The sequence below is a fragment of the Athene noctua genome, chromosome 29, assembly GCF_965140245.1.
Source record: "Athene noctua chromosome 29, bAthNoc1.hap1.1, whole genome shotgun sequence".
Taxonomy (NCBI): domain Eukaryota; kingdom Metazoa; phylum Chordata; class Aves; order Strigiformes; family Strigidae; genus Athene; species Athene noctua.
This window is the reverse complement of record NC_134065.1, coordinates 2,965,836-2,986,731: the sequence shown is the minus strand read 5'-3', so window position 1 is coordinate 2,986,731 and position 20,896 is coordinate 2,965,836. Positions and strand designations below refer to the sequence as shown.

Genomic DNA, 20,896 nt, shown 5'->3' with positions numbered 1-20,896 from the left:
GTGACTGGGGAAATCTAGGAAATGATGAAAGAAGTGAGAGGCAAAACAGTCTGATTTGTTCTAAGGGCAGTGAGAGATACAGAAGAAAGTTGAAAAGCCCAACAGTATAGTCTCCATCACAAAAAAAAAAACAAACCCCCCCAAAAAAAAACAAGATACCAAACAAAGCATAAAAGGCCTTGGAACCACAGAGCGCAATGGATTTGGCCGGTCCTGCATGAAAAAGCCTGGCCTTTAATCTTAGGTTTATAATGAAAAAATCTGCATTCATTACATCAAAGGCTAAAAGCAGGCCTCAGGAGCGTAAGATGCTGACATTACCTGAAAATATGGCACCACTCCACCCAGTTGGCTGAAATGCCTGCCGGATTTTTATTGTCAATTCTACTAGAGACATTTTGGCCTCTAATACTGTCACTTGAAAGGAGCCCGTGTGGCTGAAGGGGCCAGTCATGGACAGGGAAATGAAAAGGCAGCGTTGCAGGGAATGTAAACAATGAAACCCATTCACTGAAGTGGGATGTTTACCATAAAATATGAGATTGTAGATAACACCTTACAGACACAAAGGGCGACTCTGGGCCTGGGGCAGTCTGGGCGAGTATAAAAGCCAGTGCCACAGCACAGTCCCTCATCCACTTCTCTCGCCTTCTCCTCCTTGCTGAACAAGGTGAGCTGCAACTGCCTTGCCCCACTCTTCTTTCTCTTCTTCTCCTCGTTGTCTTCTGGGCTCGCTATTGATTTTCCCAGACCCTCGCTCTTTGGTTGTGTTCCTGTCTCTCAGCTCCTCACTACAACCATGGGATGTGGGTGAAGGTCTTGGGCTCTCTACCAGGGGTCCCCTGGAGACCAGGTCCCTTTACTCTCCCTTGCTCCCTGTGCAGGCTGTCCCTGCTGCCCAGGCTGTGCCTTTTCTCCTGGCGAGCCGGCTGTCAGGCTGTGCCTCACCTGCTGCCTGTGCTTTCCCTGCCCTCTCTCCCAGGTGCACCTCCGACCCGCCGCCATGTCCTGCTACGATCTGTGCCGTCCCTGCGGCCCAACCCCGCTGGCCAACAGCTGCAACGAGCCCTGCGTCAGGCAGTGCCAGGACTCCCGCGTGGTGATCCAGCCCTCTCCCGTGGTGGTGACCCTGCCCGGCCCCATCCTCAGCTCCTTCCCCCAGAACACCGCCGTGGGATCCACCACCTCCGCTGCCGTTGGCAGCATCCTGAGTGAGGAGGGAGTGCCCATCAACTCCGGGGGCTTTGGCCTCTCTGGCATTGGTGGCCGCTACTGTGGCAGAAGGTGCCTGCCCTGCTAGAGTCGGGCTGGACGTCCCGTGAGTGCATCGACCAGGAACCCAAAGCCAGGTGCCGGACTGAGGATGGAGCTGCTGGCCAGAGTTTCCAGAGGGGCTGAGCACCCTCGTGCCCTCCTGCAGACGAGGGAGGGAAGCAAGGTGTCAGCCTGTGCTGGCTGGGAACACGGCCAGCTGATGTCTTCTGCTTCTCCTGCTTTCTCCTCCACATCATGAGTCCCTGTTGTCTCCTGCTCTCCTGTGCCATGGCTTCATCCTGAGGCAAGAAAAGAGGGTGCTTCCTGTCCCCATCTCCCCATGTGTGTGGAGGTAGATGCGTGTCCCATGGCTGTGAAGGGGTTCCTGACTGTCCGGTGCCCTGGGGTCCCTCCCAGCATGTGCTGCTTGTTTTCTCTCTTTAGACTCATTAAAATTTATGCTGCATTGTAGATTCATGTCTCCTTGTGTTTCTTCCTTCCTGGCATGCCCAGCCAAAGAGTCCACGGGTAAACGGGATGCTCTGCAGGGAACGGGGTGGGCGGGTAAATGCCCATGTGTCACCTTCTTGTGCCTGTAGGAGCTGAGTGCCCTCAGGATCTGTGGTCACATGAAGAGAGATGGGGCAGTGGAGGGCTGTGTGGTATTGTCTGAGTAGGCAAAGGGTGTCCAGGAGCTCCCCCAAGGGACACGTGAGCAGCAAGTAAAGTTGGAGACTGACTTCCAGTTGGTGAGGGAAGGCTTTGACCTGCTGGGAGACATTTCTGTGCAGGTTAACACCCACCTGACTGACACTCTGGTTGCATGTGGCCACACGCAATGTGTCCTTGACTTTCCCTCTGCCAAGCACTACTCTCAAACCCTGGAATAGGAAGGAGTCAAGAAGGAGATAAAGGGGCAGGTGGCAGCCAGGGCAAGTGTGTAAAGGGAGATGAGAGCCTTCCGCTAGGTTTTAGTATAATGGGAATGGGTTGGTCATGGGTGTGTAAAATGGAGGGAAGGGGGATGGAAATACCGGGCTCATCCTACCCCTAGTGAAACTGATGTGTGGTGTTGGTGGCAAGTCCTGGAAACCCTGCAGGAGCCTGGAAGGGAGCAGGAAATGCACCTTTGCCCTCTCTGGAGCAGTCATGTGATCAAAAGCATTAAGTGTTGCGGAGTCCTTCTGTGTATGCCACTGTGTCTTGAAGGGAAGTGAGTCTGGAGCAGACACGCAGCAATTCCTCCACACACATGTCTTGGCTTTTGTGCAGGCTGTGCCTGGGGAGGTGCCCAGCAGTGATCCTTTTGTCCCGCCAATCAGGCCTCAGGCAGGGCAGAGTGAGGCAGTGGTACCCCGCCAGCTCTGTTCTCAGTCCCTCCTTCCCATGCCCTTGCCCTCCACGGGCAATGCTTTGGTCCTGCTGCGCTGGTGCAGCTTCAGGGACAGTAGGAGGCTCCTCTTGGGTCGCGCTCCTCCGCCTCTCCTTGCCAAGACGCCAGGACCCTGCTTGCTGCTGAGCCCAGTTGGGTGTCCTGTGGGAATCCGCCGACTACCTGGTCATGCCTGCTGTGGCGGCGGGTGGAGGGGCAAAGCACAAGTTGTGTCGAAGACACGGGCAGGAGGGAGGATGTGTATGGGTTGGTCAGCGTGTGCCTTGGTCAGTGGGGGGCTCCGACTGTGCCTGAGGTCTCCAGCAAAGGGTGCTGGGAGGGGAATAGCCGTCATTCTGAACCACTGGTAGTCGGCTGCTTAAGGCAGGTGGGGATGGAGGAGGGAAGGAAGATGGCAAAGGAGTCGGGCCAGCTTCTGCCGAGATCAAAGCACAGAGAGAGAGTCTAAAGTAAAAGCCAAGGCAGAGGTGCCCTGGCTGGAAAGGCGATGCCTAATGCAGTGTGAGTGAGCAGAGCACGAGAGCGAGCGACTGATGGTGCCGACCCTTGGCTGTGCTTGTCCAAGCTGAAGCCTCAGGGTTAAGTGAGACCTCCCCATTCATCAGGAAACACTTTAATGTGAGGCCCTGGAGGGCCGGAGACTGGCATTAACTGGCGAGGTGGGGCAGTCCTCATCAGTGGGGCATCACCTGCCTGTGCTGACGTGTCATTTCCCCTGGAAAGGCTTTGGCCTCTAACACTGTCACTTGAAAGGAGCCCGTGTGCCTGAAGGGGCCTGTGATGGACAGGGAAATGAAAAGGCAGCGTTACAGGGAACATAAGCAGTGTCCCCATTTCTGTAATTGTGCTGCTTTGCATGCGAGATGAGCTTGTTGGTAAACACATTCCCTGTGCAAAGGGCGCCTCTGGGCCTGGGGCGGTCTGGGCGAGTATAAAAGCCAGTGCCACAGCACAGTCCCTCATCCACTTCTCTCGCCTTCTCCTCCTTGCTGAACAAGGTGAGCTGCAACCGCCTTGACCCACTCTTCTCTTCTTCTCCTCTTTGTCTTCTGGGCTCGGTATTGATTTTCCCAGACCCTTACTCTTTGGTTGTGTTCCTGTCTCTCAGCTCCTCACTACAACCACGGGATGTGGGTGAAGGTCTTGGTCTCTCTAGGCAGGTGTTCCCTGGGGACCAGGTCTCTTCACTCTCCCTTGCTCCCTGTGCAGGCTGTCCCTGCTGCCCAGGCTGTGCCTTTTCTACTGGCGAGCCGGCTGTCAGGCTGTGCCTCACATGCTGCCTGTGCTTTCCCTGCCCTCTCTCCCAGGTGCACCTCCGAACCGCCGCCATGTCCTGCTACGATCTGTGCCGTCCCTGTGGCCCAACCCCGCTGGCCAACAGCTGCAACGAGCCCTGCGTCAGGCAGTGCCAGGACTCCCGCGTGGTGATCCAGCCCTCTCCCGTGGTGGTGACCCTGCCCGGACCCATCCTCAGCTCCTTCCCCCAGAACACCGCCGTGGGATCCACCACCTCCGCTGCCGTTGGCAGCATCCTGAGTGAGGAGGGAGTGCCCATCAACTCCGGGGGCTTTGGCCTCTCTGGCATTGGTGGCCGCTCCTACAGCAGAAGGTGCCTGCCCTGCTAGAGCCGGGCTGGACGTCCCGTGAGTGCATCGACCAGGAACCCAAAGCCAGGTGCCGGACTGAGGATGGAGCTGCTGGCCAGAGTTTCCAGAGGGGCTGAGCACCCTCGTGCCCTCCTGCAGACGAGGGAGGGAAGCAAGGTGCCAGCCTGTGCTGGCTGGGAACACGGCCAGCTGATGTCTTCCGCTTCTCCTGCTTTCTTCTCCACATCATGAGTCCCTGTTGTCTCCTGCTCTCCTTTGCCATGGCTTCGTCCTGAGGCAAGCAGAGAGGGGCCCTTCATATCCCCATCTCCCCATGTGTGTCAGAGGGAGATGTGTTTCCCATGGCTGTGAAGGGGTTCCTGACTGTCAGGTGCCCTTGTAGCAGCCTGGCCGGGGTCCCTCCCAGTGTGTGCTGCTTGGTTTCTCTCTATAGACTCATTAAAGTTTATGCTGCATTGTAGCTTCATGTCTCCTCGTGTTTCTTCCCTCCTGGGCTGCCTGGTGAAGACATCCAGGGGGAAATGAGATGTTATAGAGTGCAAAGGTGGGGCAGAAGATTTGTGGTGGACTCATATGTTCCCTGGGGGCTTTGGATGAGGGGAACCACACTGAAATGTTCACCTGGATGGGGCTGACCTTCACATGGGATATGACCTTCTGAGAACCACCCACACCACTGTGTCCCAAACAAGAGACTATTTTTGTCTCCCAGCAAAGCCTTGCAATGTATTTCATTGCTCTAAGACATGTAACAGATGCCCAGGAGCCAGTAGCATTCTACCTCTTCCCACAAACCATCTCACTGTAGCCCCCAGAAGGCTCTTGAAGTACTCATCAATGTTTGCAGCACAGTCACTCCTGTGTGATTGTATGGTCTGTGCCCCACGGCACTGAGCTGAGGGTATTTAGCAAGTCCCTCTCTGTCCTCTCATCACCAGTGGAATGAAGGAAAGGAAATCTCCAGAGTCAGGACATTTTTTCTCCATGCCCAGCTCTCTTGAAATGCAAGATAACCGATATTCAGAAGGGAAGTTACAGTGAGAATGGGCATGGAGTTGGCAGGTAGCTGGTGAGGTCTACTGCTCTGGGATGCAGTGGTTGCTGCTGCCACAGGGGATGTAGGAGAGGAGCCCTGTCCCTTCCTCCCACATACTCTAGTCCCCCACTGGTGATGTTTTTCTCCCCATGCCCCCCAATCCTGCTTCACATAGAGTGAGGGGCCCCTCTTCTGCTGTCCCATACACCGTGGGAACCCCTACACTGCCTTTCCCCATAGCTAAAGCTTTGTCTTCCCCGCAAGAGCTGCTGTCAGCAACCCCCCTGTGCCTGCTGTGCAGGAAGGCCCCGGGGAAATGCTCCCTCCGTCAGCACTCCTGAGCCACAATGAGATGGCAGCAGAAGCATGGATGGGTGAAAAGATGGTACCAGGGAGGGAAGGCAGCATCTGTGGCACGTGACCAGAGGGATCTGGGTGCAGCAGGGTGTTGGAGCAGTCACAATGAGCCCTGACAGCATTTCTGTTTGGATGGACTTTTACTGTCATCATCAGGTTAACACAGTGCGGCTTCTAGGCTCTCTTCATCATCTTAAATGAGGAATGTGGCCTCTGTGATTAGAGACTTGCCTGTCTCTGGGGGAGTCCCATCCTGATTGGGGAAGGAGATTTGTCCACCTTTGCACGGAGGACCCATCTGGAGTGTCAGAGGAATGTGGCTGGTGCCCCAAGCAGGACTGTCATTCCTCTTGGGGACATTCAGCTCCTCTCTGCCCCAGGAAATGCTGTGCAGAGCATTGAGTCTTCCCCCTGGCATGCACCCCTGGGCAGATCCTGACAGCTGCTGCTCTCCAGACTGTCCTTGCTGGCGCTGCCAGCCCTTGCGTGTTTCTGTGGAGGGTGATTTGTTGCCTGGAAATCTCGCTGGGTGTTTGGAGATGTGTGTGCTCTCCCATCAGTATGTGGAGCCAAAGCAGAAGTTGAGGCAAGGACCACGGGCAGGAGGAAAGCAGATGTGTTTGGTCCCCAGCACGTGCCTTTGTTTGAAGAGGGGAACGTCGCCATCTCAGTTTAACAGGAGCGGTGAAGCAATAAATAGGTGTTCGTGTCAGAGCAGCATCCTTCTTTCTGAAACCCGCGTGTGCTGGTGACCTCTAGACGCTGCTGATGGGGGTGAGAGGGAAAACAGCCAGGCTTTCTTCTCTGAAGAGCAGTGCTCCATCTCACAGAGGGGCAGAGCTGACACGCTTGGAGAGCTGGTGCCTGACACAGCCTGAGCAGCTCTGTAGGCAAAGCTGAGGACGTGGCTGGTCCTCCCTTAGGAACCGTGTTGGAAGTCTGACTTCAGTGACGGGTTTGCAAGGAAATGAGGTCACAGATGTTAGGAGAAAAACACAGAATAAGGCCTGGCAGGGTGCGAGGCTGGCATCACCTGACCAGATTGGCCATCTCTTTCTCCTTGCCTTCTTCTTCTTCCTTCAGTGCTGTGTCATTTCCCCGGAAACATTTTGGCCTCTAATACTGTCACTTGAAAGGAGCCCGTGTGGCTGAAGGGGCCAGTCATGGACAGGGAAATGAAAAGGCAGCGTTGCAGAAAAATAAACCACCACCTCATTTCTTTAATTGTGCTGCTCTCCATGAAATATGAGCTTGTTGGTAAACACATTATATGCTCAAAGGGCGCCTCTGGCCTGGGGCGATCTGGGAGAGTATAAAAGCCAGTGCCACAGCACAGTCCCTCATCCACTTCTCTCGCCTTCTCCTCCTTGCTGAACAAGGTGAGCTGCAACCGCCTTGCCCCACTCTTCTTCTCTACTTTGACTTCTGCACTCGCTATTACTTTTCCGAGTCTCTTGTTCTTTGGTTTTATTCCGGTCTCTCAGGTCCTCGCCATCACCATGGAATGTGGGTGAAGGTCTTGGATTTTCTGGGGACCAGGTGTCTTTACTCTCCCTTGCTCCCTGTGCAGGCTGTCCCTGCTGCCCAGGCTGTGCCTTTTCTCCTGGCGAGCCGGCTGTCAGGCTGTGCCTAACATGCTGCCTGTGCTTTCCCTGCCCTCTCTCCCAGGTGCACCTCCGACCCGCCGCCATGTCCTGCTACGATCTGTGCCGTCCCTGCGGCCCAACCCCGCTGGCCAACAGCTGCAACGAGCCCTGCGTCAGGCAGTGCCAGGACTCCCGCGTGGTGATCCAGCCCTCTCCCGTGGTGGTGACCCTGCCCGGACCCATCCTCAGCTCCTTCCCCCAGAACACCGCCGTGGGATCCACCACCTCCGCTGCCGTTGGCAGCATCCTGAGTGAGGAGGGAGTGCCCATCAACTCCGGGGGCTTTGGCCTCTCTGGCATTGGTGGCCGCTCCTACAGCAGAAGGTGCCTGCCCTGCTAGAGCCGGGCTGGACGTCCCGTGAGTGCATCGACCAGGAACCCAAAGCCAGGTGCCGGACTGAGGATGGAGCTGCTGGCCAGAGTTTCCAGAGGGGCTGAGCACCCTCGTGCCCTCCTGCAGACGAGGGAGGGAAGCAAGGTGCCAGCCTGTGCTGGCTGGGAACACGGCCAGCTGATGTCTTCTGCTTCTCCTGCTTTCTTCTCCACATCATGAGTCCCTGTTGTCTCCTGCTCTCCTTTGCCATGGCTTCGTCCTGAGGCAAGCAGAGAGGGGCCCTTCCTATCCCCCTCTCACCATGTGTGTCAGAGGAAGATGTGTTTCCCATGGCTGTGAAGGGGTTCCTGACTGTCAGGTGCCCTTGTAGCAGCCTGGACAGGGTCCCTCCCAGCGTGTGCTGCTTGGTTTCTCTCTATAGACTCATTAAAGTTTATGCTGCATTGTAGCTTCATGTCTCCTCGTGTTTCTTCCCTCCTGGGCTGCCTGGTGAAGACATCCAGGGGGAAATGAGATGTTATAGAGTGCAAAGGTGGGGCTGAAGGTTTGTGGTGGACTCATATGTTCCCTGGGGGCTTTGGATGAGGGGAACCACACTGAAATGTTCACCTGGATGGGGCTCAACTTCACATGGGATATGACCTTCTGAGAGCCACCCACACCACTGTGTCCCAAACAAGAGACTATTTTTGTCTCCCAGCAAAGCCTTGCAATGTATTTCATTGCTCTAAGACATGTAACAGATGCCCAGGAGCCAGTAGCGTTCTACCTCTGCCCCCAAACCATCTCACTGTAGCCCCCAGAAGGCTCTTGAAGTACTCATCAATGTTTGCAGCACAGTCACTCCTGTGTGATTGTATGGTCTGTGCCCCACGGCACTGAGCTGAGGGTATTTAGCAAGTCCCTCTCTGTCCTCTCATCACCAGTGGAATGAAGGAAAGGAAATCTCCAGAGTCAGGACATTTTTTCTCCATGCCCAGCTCTCTTGAAATGCAAGATAACCGATATTCAGAAGGGAAGTTACAGTGAGAATGGGCATGGAGTTGGCAGGTAGCTGGTGAGGTCTACTGCTCTGGGATGCAGTGGTTGCTGCTGCCACAGGGGATGTAGGAGAGGAGCCCTGTCCCTTCCTCCCACATACTCTAGTCCTCCACTGGTGATGTTTTTCTCCCCATGCCCCCCAATCCTGCTTCACATAGAGTGAGGGTCCCCTCTTCTAGTGTCCCATACACCTTGGGAACCCCTACACTGCCTTTCCCCATAGCTAAAGCTTTGTCTTCCCCGCAAGAGCTGCTGTCAGCAACCCCCCTGTGCCTGCTGTGCAGGAAGGCCCCGGGGAAATGCTCCCTCCGTCAGCACTCCTGAGCCACAATGAGATGGCAGCAGAAGCATGGATGGGTGAAAAGATGGTACCAGGGAGGGAAGGCAGCATCTGTGGCACGTGACCAGAGGGATTTGGGTGCAGCAGGGTGTTGGAGCAGTCACAATGAGCCCTGACAGCATTTCTGTTTGGATGGACTTTTATCGTCATCATCAGGTTAACACAGTGCGGCTTCTAGGCGCTCTTCATCATCTTAAATGAGGAATGTGGCCTCTGTGATTAGAGACTTGCCTGTCTCTGGGGGAGTCCCATCCTGATTGGGGAAGGAGATTTGTCCACCTTTGCACGGAGGACCCATCTGGAGTGTCAGAGGAATGTGGCTGGTGCCCCAAGCAGGACTGTCATTCCTCTTGGGGACATTCAGCTCCTCTCTGCCCCAGGAAATGCTGTGCAGAGCATTGAGTCTTCCCCCTGGCATGCACCCCTGGGCAGATCCTGACAGCTGCTGCTCTCCAGACTGTCCTTGCTGGCGCTGCCAGCCCTTGCGTGTTTCTGTGGAGGGTGATTTGTTGCCTGGAAATCTCGCTGGGTGTTTGGAGATGTGTGTGCTCTCCCATCAGTATGTGGAGCCAAAGCAGAAGTTGAGGCAAGGACCACGGGCAGGAGGAAAGCAGATGTGTTTGGTCCCCAGCACGTGCCTTTGTTTGAAGAGGGGAACGTCGCCATCTCAGTTTAACAGGAGTGGTGAAGCAATAAATAGGTGTTCGTGTCAGAGCAGCATCCTTCTTTCTGAAACCCGCGTGTGCTGGTGACCTCTAGACCCTGCTGATGGGGGTGGGAGGGAAAACAGCCAGGCTTTCTTCTCTGAAGAGCAGTGCTCCATCTCACAGAGGGGCAGAGCTGACACGCTTGGAGAGCTGGTGCCTGACACAGCCTGAGCAGCTCTGTAGGCAAAGCTGAGGACGTGGCTGGTCCTCGCATAGGAACCGTCTTGGAAGTCTGACTTCAGTGACGGGTTTGCAAGGAAATGAGGTCACAGATGTTAGGAGAAAAACACAGAATAAGGCCTGGCAGGGTGCGAGGCTGGCATCACCTGACCAGATTGGCCATCTCTTTCTCCTTGCCTTCGTCTTCTTCCTTCAGTGCTGTGTCATTTCCCCGGAAACATTTTGGCCTCTAATACTGTCACTTGAAAGGAGCCCGTGTGGCTGAAGGGGCCAGTCATGGACAGGGAAATGAAAAGGCAGCGTTGCAGAAAAATAAACCACCACCTCATTTCTTTAATTGTGCTGCTCTCCATAAAATATGAGCTTGTTGGTAAACACATTATAAGCTCAAAGGGCGCCTCTGGGCCTGGGGCGGTCTGGGTGAGTATAAAAGCCAGTGCCACAGCACAGTCCCTCATCCACTTCTCTCGCCTTCTCCTCCTTGCTGAACAAGGTGAGCTGCAACCGCCTTGCCCCACTCTTCTTCTCTACTTTGACTTCTGCACTCGCTATTACTTTTCCGAGTCTCTTGTTCTTTGGTTTTATTCCGGTCTCTCAGGTCCTCGCCACCACCATGGAATGTGGGTGAAGGTCTTGGATTTTCTGGGGACCAGGTGTCTTTACTCTCCCTTGCTCCCTGTGCAGGCTGTCCCTGCTGCCCAGGCTGTGCCTTTTCTACTGGCGAGCCGGCTGTCAGGCTGTGCCTCACCTGCTGCCTGTGCTTTCCCTGCCCTCTCTCCCAGGTGCACCTCCGACCCGCCGCCATGTCCTGCTACGATCTGTGCCGTCCCTGTGGCCCAACCCCGCTGGCCAACAGCTGCAACGAGCCCTGCGTCAGGCAGTGCCAGGACTCCCGCGTGGTGATCCAGCCCTCTCCCGTGGTGGTGACCCTGCCCGGACCCATCCTCAGCTCCTTCCCCCAGAACACCGCCGTGGGATCCACCACCTCCGCTGCCGTTGGCAGCATCCTGAGTGAGGAGGGAGTGCCCATCAACTCCGGGGGCTTTGGCCTCTCTGGCATTGGTGGCCGCTCCTACAGCAGAAGGTGCCTGCCCTGCTAGAGCCGGGCTGGACGTCCCATGAGTGCATCGACCAGGAACCCAAAGCCAGGTGCCGGACTGAGGATGGAGCTGCTGGCCAGAGTTTCCAGAGGGGCTGAGCACCCTCGTGCCCTCCTGCAGACGAGGGAGGGAAGCAAGGTGCCAGCCTGTGCTGGCTGGAAACACGGCCAGCTGATGTCTTCTGCTTCTCCTGCTTTCTTCTCCACATCATGAGTCCCTGTTGTCTCCTGCTCTCCTTTGCCATGGGTTCATAACCAAGACAAGGAGAGAGGAGCCCTTGTCATTCCCTTCTTCCCATGTGAGTGGGAGGATTACACATATACCATGGCTGTGAAGGGGATCCTGACTCTCTGATGCCTTTGTAGTATCGTGGATGGGGTCCCTCCCAGCATGTGCTGCTTGTTTTCTCTCTTTCGACTCATTAAAATTTATGCTGCATTGTAGCTTCATGTCTCCTCGTGTTCCTTCCCTCCTTGGATGCCCAGCCAAGGTGTCCATGGGAAAATGGGATGCCCTGGAAGTAAAGGGGTGGGTGGCTAAGTGCTCATGCGGCACCTTCTTGTACCTGTAGGAGCTGAGGTCCCTCAAGAACTGTGGCCACATGAAGAGAGATGGGGCAGTGGAGGGCTGTGTGGTATTGTCTGAGCAGGCAAAGGGTGTCCAGGAGCTCCCCCAAGGGACATGTGAGCAGGAAGCAAAATTGGAGACGGTCTTCCAGGTGATGAGGCAAGACTTTGATCTGCAGGGAGACATTTCTGTGCAGGTTAACACCCACGTGACCCATGGTTTAGTTGCATTTTACCACATGCAATGTGTCCTTAACTTTCCCTGCTCCCAGCACTTCTTCCTAACCCCAGAATAGGAGGGCGTCAGGAAGGAGTAGAAGGGACAGGGTCTCTCCAGAGACCTCACTCAGTTGCTGTGCAGGCTGTGCCTGGGGAGGTGCCCAGCAGTGATCCTTTTATCCCTCCAATCAGGCCTCAGGCAGGGCAGAGTGAGGCAGTGGTACCCCGCCAGCTCTGTTCTCAGTCCCTCCTTCCCATGCCCTTGCCCTCCACGGGCAATGCTTTGGTCCTGCTGCGCTGGTGCAGCTTCAGGGACAGTAGGAGGCTCCTCTTGCGTCGCGCTCCTCCGCCTCTCCTTGCAAAGATGCCAGGACCCTGCTTGCTGCTGAGCCCAGTTGGGTGTCCTGTGGGAATCCGCCGACTACCTGGTCATGCCTGCTGTGGCGGTGGGTGGGGGGACAAAGCACAAGTTGTGTCGAAGACACGGGCAGGAGGGAGGATGTGTATGGGTTGGTCAGCGTGTGCCTTGGTCAGTGGGGGGCTCCGACTGTGCCTGAGGTCTCCAGCAAAGGGTGCTGGGAGGGGAATAGCCGTCATTCTGAACCACTGGTAGTCGGCTGCTTAAGGCAGGTGGGGATGGAGGAGGGAAGGAAGATGGCAAAGGAGTCGGGCCAGCTTCTGCCGAGATCAAAGCACAGAGAGAGAGTCTAAAGTAAAAGCCAAGGCAGAGGTGCCCTGGCTGGAAAGGCGATGCCTAATGCAGTGTGAGTGAGCAGAGCACGAGAGCGAGCGACTGATGGTGCCGACCCTTGGCTGTGCATGTCCAAGCTGAAGCCTCAGGGTTAAGTGAGACCTCCCCATTCATCAGGAAACACTTTAATGTGAGGCCCTGGAGGGCAAAGACATGGTAAGAGCTGGTGGGGTGGTAGAGTCTTCATTGCTGCCTGCGTCACCTGCCTGTGCTGACGTGTCATTTCCCCTGGAAAGGCTTTGGCCTCTAACACTGTCACTTGAAAGGAGCCCGTGTGCCTGAAGGGGCCTGTGATGGACAGGGAAATGAAAAGGCAGCGTTGCAGGGAACATAAGCAGTGTCCCCATTTCTGTAATTGTGCTGCTTTGCATGCGAGATGAGCTTGTTGGTAAACACATTCCCTGTGCAAAGGGCGCCTCTGGGCCTGGGGCGGTCTGGGCGAGTATAAAAGCCAGTGCCACAGCACAGTCCCTCATCCACTTCTCTCGCCTTCTCCTCCTTGCTGAACAAGGTGAGCTGCAACTGCCTTGACCCATTCTTCTTTCTCTTCTTCTCTTTGTCTTCTGGGCTCGGTATTGCTTTTACCCAGACCCTTACTCTTTGGTTGTGTTCCTGTCTCTCAGCTCCTCACTACAACCACGGGATGTGGGTGAAGGTCTTGGTCTCTCTAGGCAGGTGTTCCCTGGGGACCAGGTCCCTTTACTCTCCCTTGCTCCCTGTGCAGGCTGTCCCTGCTGCCCAGGCTGTGCCTTTTCTCCTGGCGAGCCGGCTGTCAGGCTGTGCCTCACCTGCTGCCTGTGCTTTCCCTGCCCTCTCTCCCAGGTGCACCTCCGACCCGCCGCCATGTCCTGCTACGATCTGTGCCGTCCCTGCGGCCCAACCCCGCTGGCCAACAGCTGCAACAAGCCCTGCGTCAGGCAGTGCCAGGACTCCCGCGTGGTGATCCAGCCCTCTCCCGTGGTGGTGACCCTGCCCGGACCCATCCTCAGCTCCTTCCCCCAGAACACCGCCGTGGGATCCACCACCTCCGCTGCCGTTGGCAGCATCCTGAGTGAGGAGGGAGTGCCCATCAACTCCGGGGGCTTTGGCCTCTCTGGCATTGGTGGCCGCTCCTACAGCAGAAGGTGCCTGCCCTGCTAGAGCCGGGCTGGACGTCCCGTGAGTGCATCGACCAGGAACCCAAAGCCAGGTGCTGGACTGAGGATGGAGCTGCTGGCCAGAGTTTCCAGAGGGGCTGAGCACCCTCGTGCCCTCCTGCAGACGAGGGAGGGAAGCAAGGTGCCAGCCTGTGCTGGCTGGGAACACGGCCAGCTGATGTCTTCTGCTTCTCCTGCTTTCTCCTCCACATCATGAGTCCCTGTTGTCTCCTGCTCTCCTGTGCCATGGCTTCATCCTGAGGCAAGCAGAGAGGGGCCCTTCCTATCCCCCTCTCACCATGTGTGTCAGGGGAAATTGCATGTCCCATGGCAGCGAGTTTATTCCTGACTCTCAGATGCCCTTGTGGCAGCCTGGACAGGGTCCCTCCCAGCGTGTGCTGCTTGGTTTCTCTCTATAGACTCATTAAAGTTTATGCTGCATTGTAGCTTGATGTTTCATTGTGTTCCTTCCCTCCTGGGATTCTCAGCCATGTTGTCCAGGGGGAAATGAGATGTTATAGAGTGCAAAGGTGGGGCTGAAGGTTTGTGGTGGACTCATATGTTCCCTGGGGGCTTTGGATGAGGGGAATCACACTGAAATGGTCACCTGGATGGGGCTGACCTTCACATGGGATATGACCTTCTGAGAGCCACCCACACCACTGTGTCCTGAACAAGAGACTATTTTCGTCTCTCAGCAAAGCCTTGCAATGTATTTCATTGCTCTAAGACATGTAACAGATGCCCAGGAGCCGATACCATTCTACATCTTCCCACAAATCATCTCACTGTAGCCCCCAAAGGCCTCTTGAAGTACTCATCAATGTTTGCTGCACAGTCACTCCTGTGTGTTTGTATGGTCTGTGCCCCGTGGCACTGAGCTGAGAGTATTTAGCAAGTCCCTCTCTGTCCTCTCATCACCAGTGGAGTGAAGGAAAGGAAATCTCCAGAGTCAGGCCATTGTTTCTCCCTGCCCTGCTCTCCTGAAATGCAAGACAACTGATATCGAGAAGGGAAGTTACAGTGAGAATGGGCATGGAGTTGGCAGGTAGCTGGTGAGGTCTACTGCTCTGGGATGCAGTGGTTGCTGCTGCCACAGGGGATGTAGGAGAGAAGCCCTGTCCCTTCCTCCCACATACTCTAGTCCTCCACTGGTGATGTTTTTCTCCCCATGCATCCCAGACCTGCTTCACACAGAGTGAGGGTCCCCTCTTCTGCTGTCCCATACACCGTGGGAACCCCTACACTGCCTTTCCACATAGCTAAAGCTTTGTCAGCAACCCCCCTGTGCCTGCTGTGCAGGAAGGCCCCGGGGAAATGCTCCCTCCGTCAGCACTCCTGAGCCACAATGAGATGGCAGCAGAAGCATGGATGGGTGAAAACATGGAACCAGGGAGGGAAGGCAGCATCTGTAGCACGTGACCAGAGGGATTTGGGTGCAGCAGGGTGTTGGAGCAGTCACAATGAGCCCTGGCAGCATTTCTGTTTGGATGGACTTTTACTGTCATCATCAGGTTAACACAGTGCGGCTTCTAGGCTCTCTTCATCATCTTAAATGAGGAATGTGGCCTCTGTGATTAGAGACTTGCCTGTCTCTGGGGGAGTCCCATCCTGATTGGGAAAGGAGATTTGTCCACGTTTGCACGGAGGACCCATCTGTGGTGTCAGAGGAATGTGGCTGGTGCCCCAAGCAGGACTGTCATTCCTCTTGGGGACATTCAGCTCCTCTCTGCCCCAGGAAATGCTGTGCAGAGCATTGAGTCTTCCCCCTGGCATGCACCCCTGGGCAGATCCTGACAGCTGCTGCTCTCCAGACTGTCCTTGCTGGCGCTGCCAGCCCTTGCGTGTTTCTGTGGAGGGTGATTTGTTGCCTGGAAATCTCGCTGGGTGTTTGGAGATGTGTGTGCTCTCCCATCAGTATGTGGAGCCAAAGCAGAAGTTGAGGCAAGGACCACGGGCAGGAGGAAAGCAGATGTGTTTGGTCCCCAGCACGTGCCTTTGTTTGAAGAGGGGAACGTCGCCATCTCAGTTTAACAGGAGTGGTGAAGCAATAAATAGGTGTTCGTGTCAGAGCAGCATCCTTCTTTCTGAAACCCGCGTGTGCTGGTGACCTCTAGACGCTGCTGATGGGGGTGAGAGGGAAAACAGCCAGGCTTTCTTCTCTGAAGAGCAGTGCTCCATCTCACAGAGGGGCAGAGCTGACACGCTTGGAGAGCTGGTGCCTGACACAGCCTGAGCAGCTCTGTAGGCAAAGCTGAGGACGTGGCTGGTCCTCCCATAGGAACCGTGTTGGAAGTCTGACTTCAGTGACGGGTTTGCAAGGAAATGAGGTCACAGATGTTAGGAGAAAAACTCAGAAGAAGGCCTGGCAGGGTGCGAGGCTGGCATCACCTGACCAGATTGGCCATCTCCTTCTCCTTGCCTTCATCTTCTTCCTTCAGTGCTGTGTCATTTCCCTGGAAACATTTTGGCCTCTAATACTGTCACTTGAAAGGAGCCCGTGTGGCTGAAGGGGCCAGTCATGGACAGGGAAATGAAAAGGCAGCGTTGCAGGAAAATAAACCACCACCTCATTTCTTTAATTGTGCTGCTCTCCATAAAATATGAGCTTGTTGGTAAACACATTATAGGCTCAAAGGGCGCCTCTGGGCCTGGGGCGGTCTGGGTGAGTATAAAAGCCAGTGCCACAGCACAGTCCCTCATCCACTTCTCTCGCCTTCTCCTCCTTGCTGAACAAGGTGAGCTGCAACCGCCTTGCCCCACTCTTCTTCTCTACTTTGACTTCTGCACTCGCTATTACTTTTCCCAGTCTATTGTTCTTTGGTTTTATGCCGGTCTCTCAGGTCCTCGCCACCACCATGGAATGTGGGTGAAGGTCTTGGATTTTCTGGGGACCAGGTCCCTTTACTCTCCCTTGCTCCCTGTGCAGGCTGTCCCTGCTGTCCAGGCTGTGCCTTTTCTCCTGGCGAGCCGGCTGTCAGGCTGTGCCTCACCTGCTGCCTGTGCTTTCCCTGCCCTCTCTCCCAGGTGCACCTCCCACCCGCCGCCATGTCCTGCTACGATCTGTGCCGTCCCTGCGGCCCAACCCCGCTGGCCAACAGCTGCAACGAGCCCTGCGTCAGGCAGTGCCAGGACTCCCGCGTGGTGATCCAGCCCTCTCCTGTGGTGGTGACCCTGCCCGGACCCATCCTCAGCTCCTTCCCCCAGAACACCGCCGTGGGATCCACCACCTCCGCTGCCGTTGGCAGCATCCTGAGTGAGGAGGGAGTGCCCATCAACTCCGGGGGCTTTGGCCTCTCTGGCATTGGTGGCCGCTCCTACAGCAGAAGGTGCCTGCCCTGCTAGAGCCGGGCTGGACGTCCCGTGAGTGCATCGACCAGGAACCCAAAGCCAGGTGCCGGACTGAGGATGGAGCTGCTGGCCAGAGTTTCCAGAGGGGCTGAGCACCCTCGTGCCCTCCTGCAGACGAGGGAGGGAAGCAAGGTGCCAGCCTGTGCTGGCTGGGAACACGGCCAGCTGATGTCTTCTGCTTCTCCTGCTTTCTTCTCCACATCATGAGTCCCTGTTGTCTCCTGCTCTCCTTTGCCATGGCTTCATCCTGAGGCAAGCAGAGAGGGGCCCTTCCTATCCCCCTCTCACCATGTGTGTCAGAGGAAGATGTGTTTCCCATGCCTTTGAAGGGGTTCCTGACTGTCAGGTGCCCTTGTAGCAGCCTGGACAAGGTCCCTCCCAGCGTGTGCTGCTTGGTTTCTCTCTATAGACTCATTAAAGTTTATGCTGCATTGTAGCTTCATGTCTCCTCGTGTTTCTTCCCTCCTGGGCTGCCTGGTTAAGACATCCAGGGGGAAATGAGATGTTATAGAGTGCAAAGGTGGGGCTGAAGGTTTGTGGTGGACTCATATGTTCCCTGGGGGCTTTGGATGAGGGGAACCACACTGAAATGTTCACCTGGATGGGGCTGACCTTCACATGGGATATGACCTTCTGAGAGCCACCCACACCACTGTGTCCCAAACAAGAGACTATTTTTGTCTCCCAGCAAAGCCCTGCAATGTATTTCATTGCTCTAAGACATGTAACAGATGCCCAGGAGCCAGTAGCGTTCTACCTCTTCCCACAAACCATCTCACTGTAGCCCCCAGAAGGCTCTTGAAGTACTCATCAATGTTTGCAGCACAGTCACTCCTGTGTGATTGTATGGTCTGTGCCCCACGGCACTGAGCTGAGGGTATTTAGCAAGTCCCTCTCTGTCCTCTCATCACCAGTGGAATGAAGGAAAGGAAATCTCCAGAGTCAGGACATTTTTTCTCCATGCCCAGCTCTCTTGAAATGCAAGATAACCGATATTCAGAAGGGAAGTTACAGTGAGAATGGGCATGGAGTTGGCAGGTAGCTGGTGAGGTCTACTGCTCTGGGATGCAGTGGTTGCTGCTGCCACAGGGGATGTAGGAGAGGAGCCCTGTCCCTTCCTCCCACATACTCTAGTCCTCCACTGGTGATGTTTTTCTCCCCATGCCCCCCAATCCTGCTTCACATAGAGTGAGGGTCCCCTCTTCTAGTGTCCCATACACCTTGGGAACCCCTACACTGCCTTTCCCCATAGCTAAAGCTTTGTCTTCCCCGCAAGAGCTGCTGTCAGCAACCCCCCTGTGCCTGCTGTGCAGGAAGGCCCCGGGGAAATGCTCCCTCCGTCAGCACTCCTGAGCCACAATGAGATGGCAGCAGAAGCATGGATGGGTGAAAAGATGGTACCAGGGAGGGAAGGCAGCATCTGTGGCACGTGACCAGAGGGATCTGGGTGCAGCAGGGTGTTGGAGCAGTCACAATGAGCCCTGACAGCATTTCTGTTTGGATGGACTTTTATCGTCATCATCAGGTTAACACAGTGCGGCTTCTAGGCGCTCTTCATCATCTTAAATGAGGAATGTGGCCTGGGCCTCTGTGATTAGAGACTTGCCTGTCTCTGGGGGAGTCCCATCCTGATTGGGGAAGGAGATTTGTCCACCTTTGCACGGAGGACCCATCTGGAGTGTCAGAGGAATGTGGCTGGTGCCCCAAGCAGGACTGTCATTCCTCTTGGGGACATTCAGCTCCTCTCTGCCCCAGGAAATGCTGTGCAGAGCATTGAGTCTTCCCCCTGGCATGCACCCCTGGGCAGATCCTGACAGCTGCTGCTCTCCAGACTGTCCTTGCTGGCGCTGCCAGCCCTTGCGTGTTTCTGTGGAGGGTGATTTGTTGCCTGGAAATCTCGCTGGGTGTTTGGAGATGTGTGTGCTCTCCCATCAGTATGTGGAGCCAAAGCAGAAGTTGAGGCAAGGACCACGGGCAGGAGGAAAGCAGATGTGTTTGGTCCCCAGCACGTGCCTTTGTTTGAAGAGAGGAACGTCGCCATCTCAGTTTAACAGGAGCGGTGAAGCAACAGGGGGTGGTGTCAGAGCAGCATCCTTCTTTCTGAAACCCGCGTGTGCTGGTGACCTCTAGACGCTGCTGTTGGGGGTGGGAGGGAAAACAGCCAGGCTTTCTTCTCTGAAGAGCAGTGCTCCATCTCACAGAGGGGCAGAGCTGACACGCTTGGAGAGCTGGTGCCTGACACAGCCTGAGCAGCTCTGTAGGCAAAGCTGAGGATGTGGCTGGTCCTCCCTTAGGAACCGTGTTGGAAGTCTGACTTCAGTGACGGGTTTGCAAGGAAATGAGGTCACAGATGTTAGGAGAAAAACTCAGAAGAAGGCCTGGGAGGGTGCGAGGCTGGCATCACCTGACCAGATTGGCCATCTCCTTCTCCTTGCCTTCATCTTCTTCCTTCAGTGCTGTGTCATTTCCCCGGAAACATTTTGGCCTCTAATACTGTCACTTGAAAGGAGCCCGTGTGGCTGAAAGGGCCAGTCATGGACAGGGAAATGAAAAGGCAGCGTTGCAGGAAAATAAACGACCACCCCTTTTCTATAATTGTGCTGCTTTCCATAAAAGATGAGCTTGTTGGTAAACACATTATAGGCTCAAAGGGCGCCTCTGGGCCTGGGGCGGTCTGGGTGAGTATAAAAGCCAGTGCCACAGCACAGTCCCTCATCCACTTCTCTCGCCTTCTCCTCCTTGCTGAACAAGGTGAGCTGCAACCGCCTTGCCCCACTCTTCTTCTCTACTTTGACTTCTGCGCTCGCTATTGCTTTTCCGAGTCTCTTGTTCTTTGGTTTTATTCCGGTCTCTCAGGTCCTCCCCACCACCACTGGATGTGGGCAAAGGTCTTGGATTTTCTAGGACAAGGTCCCTTTACTCTCCCTTGCTCCCTGTGCAGGCTGTCCCTGCTGCCCAGGCTGTGCCTTTTCTCCTGGCGAGCCGGCTGTCAGGCTGTGCCTCACCTGCTGCCTGTGCTTTCCCTGCCCTCTCTCCCAGGTGCACCTCCGACCCGCCGCCATGTCCTGCTACGATCTGTGCCGTCCCTGCGGCCCAACCCCGCTGGCCAACAGCTGCAACGAGCCCTGCGTCAGGCAGTGCCAGGACTCCCGCGTGGTGATCCAGCCCTCTCCCGTGGTGGTGACCCTGCCCGGACCCATCCTCAGCTCCTTCCCCCAGAACACCGCCGTGGGATCCACCACCTCCGCTGCCGTTGGCAGCATCCTGAGTGAGGAGGGAGTGCCCATCAACTCCGGGGGCTTTGGCCTCTCTGGCATTGGTGGCCGCTCCTACAGCAGAAGGTGCCTGCCCTGCTAGAGCCGGGCTGGACGTCCCGTGAGTGCATCGACCAGGAACCCAAAGCCAGGTGCCGGACTGAGGATGGAGCTGCTGGCCAGAGTTTCCAGAGGGGCTGAGCACCCTCGTGCCCTCCTGCAGACGAGGGAGGGAAGCAAGGTGTCAGCCTGTGCTGGCTGGGAACACGGCCAGCTGATGTCTTCTGCTTCTCCTGCTTTCTTCTCCACATCATGAGTCCCTGTTGTCTCCTGCTCTCCTGTGCCATGGGTTCATAACCAAGACAAGGAGAGAGAAGCCCTTGTCATTCCCTTCTTCCCATGTGAGTGGGAGGATTACACATATACCATGGCTGTGAAGGGGATCCTGACTCTCTGATGCCTTTGTAGTATCGTGGATGGGGTCCCTCCCAGCATGTGCTGCTTGTTTTCTCTCTTTAGACTCATTAAAATTTATGCTGCATTGTAGCTTCATGTCTCCTCGTGTTCCTTCCCTCCTTGGATGCCCAGCCAAGGTGTCCATGGGAAAATGGGATGCCCTGGAAG

The 20,896-nt window shown here is 55.7% G+C and overlaps 6 protein-coding genes and 1 pseudogene across 6 annotated transcripts; all 7 read left to right on the top strand.

Moving 5' to 3' along the window:
- The first annotated feature begins 520 nt into the window (after window positions 1–520).
- On the top strand, window positions 521–1,300 carry LOC141971413 (feather beta keratin-like; annotated as a pseudogene).
- Window positions 1,301–3,975: 2,675 nt separating this feature from the next.
- LOC141971414 (feather beta keratin) lies at window positions 3,976–4,272 on the top strand. The gene has a single exon (XM_074928756.1). The coding sequence runs from the start codon at window positions 3,976–3,978 to the stop codon at window positions 4,270–4,272; it is 297 nt and encodes a 98-aa protein (XP_074784857.1).
- Window positions 4,273–7,336: 3,064 nt separating this feature from the next.
- On the top strand, window positions 7,337–7,633 carry LOC141971644 (feather beta keratin). The gene has a single exon (XM_074929131.1). It carries the CDS (start codon window positions 7,337–7,339, stop codon window positions 7,631–7,633), a length of 297 nt encoding a protein of 98 aa, XP_074785232.1.
- A 3,065-nt stretch (window positions 7,634–10,698) lies between these two features.
- On the top strand, window positions 10,699–10,995 carry LOC141971495 (feather beta keratin). The gene has a single exon (XM_074928890.1). The coding sequence runs from the start codon at window positions 10,699–10,701 to the stop codon at window positions 10,993–10,995; it is 297 nt and encodes a 98-aa protein (XP_074784991.1).
- Window positions 10,996–13,374: 2,379 nt separating this feature from the next.
- LOC141971512 (feather beta keratin-like) lies at window positions 13,375–13,671 on the top strand. The gene has a single exon (XM_074928911.1). It carries the CDS (start codon window positions 13,375–13,377, stop codon window positions 13,669–13,671), a length of 297 nt encoding a protein of 98 aa, XP_074785012.1.
- A 3,044-nt stretch (window positions 13,672–16,715) lies between these two features.
- On the top strand, window positions 16,716–17,012 carry LOC141971489 (feather beta keratin). The gene has a single exon (XM_074928873.1). The coding sequence runs from the start codon at window positions 16,716–16,718 to the stop codon at window positions 17,010–17,012; it is 297 nt and encodes a 98-aa protein (XP_074784974.1).
- A 3,066-nt stretch (window positions 17,013–20,078) lies between these two features.
- LOC141971533 (feather beta keratin) lies at window positions 20,079–20,375 on the top strand. The gene has a single exon (XM_074928938.1). It carries the CDS (start codon window positions 20,079–20,081, stop codon window positions 20,373–20,375), a length of 297 nt encoding a protein of 98 aa, XP_074785039.1.
- The last annotated feature ends 521 nt before the right edge of the window (window positions 20,376–20,896 follow it).